The 8,803-nt window shown below is 39.0% G+C and overlaps 1 protein-coding gene across 2 annotated transcripts; it reads right to left on the bottom strand.

Moving 5' to 3' along the window:
• Positions 1-6,452, bottom strand: LOC102305736 (tetratricopeptide repeat protein 39B). Of its 2 annotated transcripts, none has more exons than XM_005939989.3 (19): positions 6,409-6,452; positions 5,377-5,446; positions 4,982-5,013; positions 4,691-4,807; positions 4,411-4,542; positions 4,246-4,322; positions 3,928-4,057; positions 3,699-3,804; positions 3,536-3,601; positions 3,073-3,181; positions 2,885-2,952; positions 2,737-2,796; positions 2,506-2,667; positions 2,317-2,408; positions 1,924-2,044; positions 1,735-1,846; positions 1,542-1,659; positions 855-971; positions 1-555 (listed from the first exon to the last, which is right to left on the bottom strand). In XM_005939989.3, exons 2-19 carry the CDS (start codon positions 5,404-5,406, stop codon positions 441-443), a joined length of 1,764 nt encoding a protein of 587 aa, XP_005940051.1. In that variant the 5' UTR covers positions 5,407-5,446; positions 6,409-6,452; the 3' UTR covers positions 1-440. The 2 variants fall into 2 exon arrangements, with proteins under 2 accessions (XP_005940051.1, XP_005940050.1); XM_005939988.3 differs by having other exon boundaries at positions 5,377-5,412; positions 6,409-6,451.
• Positions 6,453-8,803: the final 2,351 nt, after the last annotated feature.

The raw sequence follows: 8,803 nt of genomic DNA, 5'->3' as shown, positions 1-8,803 counted from the left end.
TTGTGAACATTATTAATATTTATTCTGAAAATGCCAATCCCAGTACTTTGTTTCATCTGACACTCAGCTATGTACAGAAGGACCTTAGAGCATGGCTAAGCTGCAATCTGTGATACAGGCATGCTCTTTAAAATACCAGGTAAGCTGCAATCATAAGGGCAGACTAGGAGCCTTTGCTTGCTTCTCATTTAATTATAGACTAAATAGGTTATATTTTCATAAATATAATGACACAAAAAAAATAAATAAATTTGCAGATTTAGCATTACGACCAGGTGAAGTGAAGTACAGGCAGGGAGTGAACCCTTAATTTATTTGCAAAGTAAACCACAGCATGCTTTGGAAAAAACAACCAAGAGCAGAAGACCAAGGACCTTCAGAGTTGAAGGCAACAGACAATGAAACAGTAAACAATGTCAAGTTTCATGTAATGGGATCTCTTAAGCTGCCGTACGTGATGGTGGAAGTTTGGCTGCAAAGGAGCCCATGGTGTTGAGTGCTGCATGGATGCGGAAATGCAGCCTTGACTCCATGTTGTAGTCCTTGTAGTTCGTCCTGCAAAAAAAATTTAAGAGTCAGTAATATGTAACATGGCAGCAGGTTCTAGATGTTGCTAGAACAAACAGGTAGCCGTTGTGTTGCGTGTGTGGGTTTGTTTGGTTGACCGAAATTCAAAGTGTAATTACTTAAGCGACTGGTGAGTTAATATAGCAGACTTCCAGTCTAACTGGCCACTCAAAGTGCTTTAGATAACACGGCAAACTTAAAACATCTTTTTGAAAATTTGTCCATTGTTTAAGGTAACTTCAAAGTTTATTTGTATTCAAATTAAAAGACTGTTTGAAAAGACTTACATGACATTTTCCATTACAGCAATGGCCTTGTTGATTTCACCTTTCTGCTTGTGCAATAGGCCAAGCTCATACATGGTAAAGGGCACCAGATAGCTATCATGCTTGATGCCACCATCACTGGAAAAAAAACAAAAAACAAACAAAACAAAAGTCATTTCAGTCTGTTAAGAAGCATTATAAAAAGCAACAGCAAGATTTATTTTTAACACCACAGGGAGGTAAAATTGTCCAGATAAGATATTTATGCATCAATAATCAGTAATCAAGCAGAGAAATCTGCTTTATCATCAATTATTAAAACATTTAATTAAAATGTATTGCGCAATACATGTTATGCCAGTTGTGTTCGTCCTTTTTAAGAGTCAGGGAAGACCGGAAACATTTAAATGTTGTTAAAAGGTCAATGAGGAGTTAAAAAATGTAAATAATATGCCTGTTATTTATGCATTGACGCATCAGCACATCTACCATTGATTTTCTGTCATCCTTATTAACCTGCTCTCCCCTCTGATTCATCCCCAGTGCTGATTGATTGCAGAAGACCCTAAGTGGGACATTAAACAGATCAGCTCTTGGAAAAGTAGTCTATTGAAGGGATTGTTGAAGTAAAAGTTTCGGCTGAGGACTTTTAGTAGAGTCTCACTCGAATGCTTCTGGTGTATTGCAGTGACATCAAGACAAGCTCACCTGGAGATGACATGATTGAAGCAGATCTCAGCTTGGACCAGCCGTCCCAGACTTCTTAAGCACAGACCCTTCAGCAGCTGGACAACGCACTCATCGCCCGTGTGGTACTCTGATGGGTCTGCACATCACACAGTAAACTGTAAGCCTTGTGTCAGTATTAAAAAACACCCACTGATTAGAAAATTTTCCTCACTTGGATCATTTCTGAGCTGCTCTTCTGCTTTCTCTAAAGTTGACAGGATTCCTTCAGTCAGCTCGGGTCTTTTGCCTACTATTGTGAAGCCATTCCACACATACATCATTTCCTGCGGTAACAGATGATTGTTGCTTACAAATGCAAAAATAAAAAACACATCAGTTCACTGAGAGAACGTGTCCTCACCAAAGCAGGAACGACAAGTTTCACGGGGGTGGAAGAGGAGTATCTCTGGGCCTTCTTCGCTGCAAACTTCTCCGTTGGAATCGACTTCCCAGCAAATCTCAGCCTGAGGCCCTCCACCTGCCTTCAAACCACATTTCACAGTGACTTTATTGATACAAACTAAATAGTACTGTTAGTATACATCAGAAAGGCCAGCTCTGTTCTGGGATGCACCCTGGACCTAGTGCAGGTGGTGGGAGACAGAAGGACTCTGGCCAAAATAACTTCTGATGGACAGAGTCTCCCACCCCATGCATGTAAATGTTGCTGAGCTGCAGAGCTCCTTCAGTGACAGACTGCTGCATCCTAGATGCATGAAGGAGCGTTAGTGTATATGTAGTGTATATTGCACACCTGAATAATTCCACCACATTTTCATTGAACTTGTTCACTTCTTCCTCTGGCATCATGCTCAAGATGGCAGCTTTCTGAAATACATAGACTGCCTAGAAATGGGGAAAAGAAAGCAACAGAAAGGTTTCAATAGAGAAAAGAATCAGTAAAGTGATTACAGGGTTAAAGAGATTTTGTCACATTAGATACCTGGGACCACTTGTTCTCCTTGCTGAGCAGGTTGGCGTATCGATAGGCCTCAAACCAGTTTTGTTCAAAGGAGTAGACCCACATCAGCTCCCAGTAGCACAGGTGGTGAATCTGACGCCACTCTTCCTGCGATGCAATACATGCCAAGAACTTCTCTTGGGCCTACACAGAGCAATAACTACATGAGAGAAAGTTCTATAAATACATACATTAGACATCATGAGTACTTACAAATGTGAAGTTTCCTTTGAGGACAGCAATCCTTGCACTGAAGAAATGCATTAAAGCCCCCTATAAAGGAAAAATGTCAGAGTTTTTACACTAAAAGGCATTAAAAGCTTAATATTTGCACAAGTAGTAAGGTACACCCACAACTTACATTAGGAAACTTTTCACAGTAGGGTTTCAGCAGAGCCTCACATTCACTTAGGTTTACATCAGCAGTCCCTTAAATAATCATTTTCACATTAATTAAAGTCAAATGAATGATGACTTTGGTATTATTTAAGATTAGACACGATTTTTGAATTTAGGAGAAGCAACAGCCCCAGCCTACAGTGTGCTCACCAAGTATCACTGTGATGTAGAGCTGAAACATCAGCAGAGTGAGGGTGCTGAGGATGGAGCGCAGGTTGTTGGTAGTTGCTCCCTCTCTCAACTCTGACAAACCCACTTCCTGCGAGACAGTTCAGTTCTTTTAACTGACAAAATATTAAGGACAGGACAACTTCTTTGGGGCGCTCCCATTTGGACTCGTCAACACAGATCACTGGCCTCCGTCTCACCCCATCCCCAGCTTCTTCTGTCACACCAACCCTCTGCATGTCCTCCTTCACTACATCCATTAAACTTGTCTACCTTCACTACAGCTTCACCTTTCCGCCTGCCTCCCTCTCTTTCACACATGTATTCTGTCTCTACCAACTTTCATTCCTCTTTTCTCTATGGCATAACTCTACTTCTCCAGACCCACTTCCACTTGCTGTCCACACTTATTGAGTTCTGTTGGTATGTATGTGGTCTCACCTACCCTGTCTCCAGAGAAGCCCAAAAACTCCATCAGTCTAAGGACTCTGGATGGAAGCAGAGACAGCATCTGGTAACAAATATAAACCAAAAATAATATAACATTGTTACTAAATATATTAAATAAAACTATTTGTAATATTTTGGAAAAAATCTTATTTTTTCACCAGATTGAATGATCCAATTCCCATGCTGACCCCACCCCTAAAATGAATGTGTGTGCTTCTCTGTTTTTCCTCATCCTTTGTGACTTTTTCCATGGCCTGGCAATCCCTGGTTTGGAAAAACATATTTACATTAATTCAAATAATAAGAGATCTCTTTTAAAAAAAAAAAAATTATAAAAATGTTTTTGGTGGCCATTTCTATTATAAACACCGCCTCCAAACCTCTTACTTGTAAAGCTGATAACTGTGTCGAATTTTCATCCCTCCTTTGATGAAGCCTATTATGCTTTCATCCAAGAACGTGAGGGCAGCTTTCTGCAGCAGGACTTCAGCATAGCACAGCTCTGCATGCATCTCTTCTGATAATGAGAAATGCAACATCATGTTATGTGTGGGAAAAAAAAAATTACAAAGGTCTTGTTTTGTTTGTGTGTTTAATAAATGGCAGATAAGGTGACACAGCCATTAAAATGTCATGTTTCACCATGTTGATCAAATTCATTAATTCCCCAAGCTGTAAAGTCAGCAGATACAGTAATTCACTCGCCTTCTGTCAGATTGTCAGCTGGTTGTCTGTACCAAAGGTTAGCCAAGCTTTCCATTAGTCCCGTTTTCTTCCGAAATCTAAAGTTGTTAAGAAACTGATTTTTAACAACCCAAAGATCCTAAAACTTTACACCTTATCAAATGGTCATTCTAATTATTGGGATACCTCTGGCAGACCTGCAAGGCTTCTCTCAGTGATGTCATGGCAGCATCCATGTCCTTTGCATCAAAAGTCACAGCGGCCTGCATCACCAGAATGCTACTGTAGCCCATTGCATGGTACATGCTTTCACTCTTCCTAGAGGATAGGAAGGCAGCAAAATTTGGGGATTTTTTTGCAAATCCACAGTAAAAATACAACCTGTATCCAAATACCGTCATAAAGTTCCAATACATGAACAAATTAAAGGGGACATAGTCAGTTTGTTAGAGCAACAGTGACTTACCAGGGTTTTAAAAGAGCCAGTGCATCGGCAAACCTGTTGTTCAGGAAGAAATTGAGGGCAGTGAAGCATTCTTTCAATGCTGTCTCCAAACCCATTTTAGGCAATTCTTCAGGCAATCTGAATAATAATAATAATACATTTTTTTTCAAAGAGTCAAAAATGAATATTCAAAATAACAAAAACCAAATGATGGAGCCAGTCTAAAGAATTTTGTTCCATAACTCTGAAATATGAAGGATAAATGCATTAGAACTCTTACAATAAGCATATTCATCGCATGATGTCACTTACATTGCATCCTCATTGGGCTGCTTCAAACCCACCTGAAAACAAGCAGAGACACTTGAAATCAAAGCTGCCAAAATGTGTAAGTTAGCTTTTTTTTTTTTATTCATTTCAGTTCTCACTGAGCTGATATTCAGTGTGTTGATTAACCTGCACAGTAAAGCCCTTTGCCACAGCATCTTAAACAAATGAAACTATCCAGAGTTTTCTTCAAGGCTTTTTGGTACTATGTTTACTGGGTGTTATTATTTTGAAATCATGTAACTTTAATATTTCAAAGTAACATGCAAAACAAAAGTTATAATAAAAGCACTTAAGCCAGAAACAACCATTAAAATTCACTCACCTTTAAAAGCTTGCCTCTTTCATTACATTACTTTAGAGAATGTGAGGGAACCTACCTGTTGTAGTGAATTGTCTTCACCCTCCATTTGATGCTTGAGTTAAATAAAAAGCAGTTAAACCAAGTCACTGAAAAATAAAAGGTCTGATATTTTTCCCTGTAGCAACAAGTCAACAAGTCTTGACACTGACTCCAAGCGCAGACTAACGGTAGTTTGCCATTTATAAGGTAAGAAGTTGGGTGTGGCCTGGATTTTTAGGACCAGCCCACAAATTTGCCTCAAAGCATTGCAATGCCGAGATCTTTAATTTTTCTCCTTAAAAGCACTTCTCTTCCTACACTGAAAGGCGTGACATTAGACATTTTACATTAAATGTACTGCTATATTTTCCTGGACATTCAGCGAGTGAATGTCTCAACTTTTGCCCTGACAATCAGCCCCAGTTTGCCTTTGTTATATAACAATAGATGAGCGATAATAGATAAATGAATCTGAGCGAAAAAGGCAACCCAAATAAAAGATGAAAAGGAGATAGTCAAGTACAACTTATCTCAAAACTGTACAAAGTGCATGGGAATGGGAGGCGGAGAACCCGAGGAAAACATTTTCCCATACAAAAGACTATTCTGTCATCGAGGGGCAATCCCTCCAGCTGTTCCCCATGCAGCTGATGTGGCGTAAATGCGCTGTGGCGGTACGCAGGGTGTTTTACTTGGAACGGGTTACAATTTCTGATTATCTGCATACATGTGACGTCCCTGCATAGCTAAATCACTTCCTTTTTTTCTCCTAATTTCTCATGCTGCGCTACACTGTGACAAAGTGAGTGAGCTGTCAGGAGACTTTTCTACTCACCACTTTTCTAATAAGTGTCAACATTTTATACCAAAGCACATTCTCTACATGTACATTTGCTATGCTTAGCTATGGCCAAAGTAACATTGCTTTACTTACTATACCGTTTGTTTCCCGCCCCAAGCATTACGTTGCAGTCAGAATCAAACAGTCAGCAGCTTAAAACAAATATTCAATAATATATTGCTTTATATTTTATTATGTAGCAGATTTAACCCATTTGGTCATACTTACCATTTTTTCTTTGTTTTGCGTTAGGTCTTACACTATAGGAAAGGTGTGGGGAAAGGGTCTGCCCAGCAGTCCCTGACTTTTAAAGTGCTGATGATGTCAGGCTAAACCAAGAGGAGGGTTTTTTTTTCCATAGCAATGTTTTCTTTTGCTTGTCTCTTGGATTATGGAGTGATTTGTCGAGAATATTTTCTTATATAGAGCCATTTAACTGTTTAAATGGGTTAATCAGGAGAGCAGTGAGCCTTTTGTGATTCTCTGCTATTTGTGTTGTGTTTTAGATTCAGCTGCTTAAGCTAGTGGTACAGGCTAGACAAACTGAAGGTGAATTGACAGTCCTATATATAGTCAGTCTCATGTTGGTTCAGATGAGGGAGGAAAGGTGAGCGCTGTTGCGCAGTTCGTGTCATTTTTGGTTTTTAGTTATCGTGCGTTAGTTTGGGATGGTTTGGTTTAAGTTCCACGTTATGGAGGTAACTGTAAATAAACTGCTTATCTTTGGGAACTTAAAATGTTTCCTGAGTCTGCTTACTAACCAGCTTCCTTGACTCTTAAGCCAGACTACTTCACACACATTCATTCAAGCTTCAGCGAAGCAATCTAATGAGGTATTACAGCATACTAGAAGAGCAGTTCATGGATGATTTAGTAAGAAAGAAAGAAAGGAGGCCTAAATAGCCTCATTCACTATTGTCATTTAACGTAAATAGTCTGTTTTAATACAAATTTAGCTTTAGCCTTTCCTCAATGTTTTGTTGTACTGACATTCTTGTCCACAACAGGACTGTAATACCATGTAAAAAAAATAAATAAAAAATACATTAGAGGGGGGAAAAAAGCAAGTACAATAGATGTAGATACAGAAGGGTGCAGAAGTCTTGAGCTACCCCTTGAGGCTTTATATTGTGATGTAGGACAGAGGTGCAGCAATTTGCTGAAACATGCACAAACACATGGAAATACAGTATATGAGACAAAAATTGAACCAAAAATGTAGTATTTAGAGCCTTTACCACCAGTGTCCAAACCCTGGAGGACTAATGCTGAAGATCACTTTTAATAATTACAACAAAGTCTGGCTCCTCGGACGCAACACACAAATTAATGAGGGGTGGCTCAAGAATTTTGCACAGTACTATATAATATATGAAACAGATGTTTGGAAAGCTGTTTGTTGGTTTTCTTTTGTTCAATATTTTTCCCGTTTGCCTAATCATACAAGGTCTAAACGGCACTGTGGCGCTGAAACTACATATCCCAAGATTCTCGGCGCACTTTTGGGTTCTGGGAAACATGGCGGCGTCCGAGCAGACGACAGATGCAAACGTGAACGTCCCGGAGTACGAATATCCCGATGTTAATACAAAACCATTTCATATAGGCTCTTTTAAAAAGGAGTGGCTGGGCAGACTGAAGCCAAGCGACTACTCGTATGAGGAGGCGGATGAGGACGCATTTCTTGCTAACTTTGCCGAAGAGATGGGGGTCGGTGCGGAAACCATGGCTGAACTTAAGACTGTGTGCAGGTAGTCGAGATCAACATTTGATAAACATTTAGACCAGGCATGTGCACCATAATAATATGTTAATGGTAATTAAGTTCAGTTGCAGTAATTGTAATGGTAAACTGATATTAAGAATACTAGTTAAATTACATAATGAGGTGTAATAGCTGATAGCTGAATCTAGTTTGTCCCAAAACTGGTAGTAAACACACCAAACGTGGAAGAGGTCTGTAACACTTACTTATATAACTATGAATTAAGAGTTACAGGGTGTCCCAATGTGCGGCAGAAACATAAACTACCGTAAAATACAACAAAAACCACCATGTGGTCAAACATAGAGGGAAAACAACTGCAAAGGTTGGCGTAAAGACACTGAAATATAGAACAACGTCCATGTTACGTTCAAGTAAGTCGTGTAAAAATGTCAATTAAAACTAAAGCTTTTTAGGTTATGGGGTTAAGTCAGTTGTAATTATAAATAGATCCATGTTTCCCTGATTAGTTGTATAGTTTGTAAAATCTTTATTATAATTTCCATAAAAACTAAATGATGTTTTATTTTTTGTTTTTTATCCAGTTAACAAAACGTTATTAGTTCTTCTTTAAAGAAATGAATGCCAGCTTTAACAGTGTGAAAATATAAACTCCTTCCACAGTCTGTAAACTAAACAGAGATGGGCCGATTTATCGGCTGTTATCCTTTTTTTGGTGACTAAAATGACATTTATTAATGACAGTGGGTGATGTTTATTTTTTGTGTCTCATGACGTTTGTGGTCACTGGAAGGTTGCTTTTCAAATAAATGATTATTTCAAACGTTGATTTCAGTCCAGGAGTTTCACAGTAGGCTCGTCAATTAGTGCAAACTCCGGAACAAGAATTGAGCTGCA

This window comes from Haplochromis burtoni, unplaced genomic scaffold, assembly GCF_018398535.1.
Source record: "Haplochromis burtoni strain Fernald_Lab_line unplaced genomic scaffold, NCSU_Asbu1 Contig_277, whole genome shotgun sequence".
Taxonomy (NCBI): Eukaryota; Metazoa; Chordata; class Actinopteri; order Cichliformes; family Cichlidae; genus Haplochromis; species Haplochromis burtoni.
This window is presented reverse-complemented; position numbering and strand designations above follow the sequence as displayed.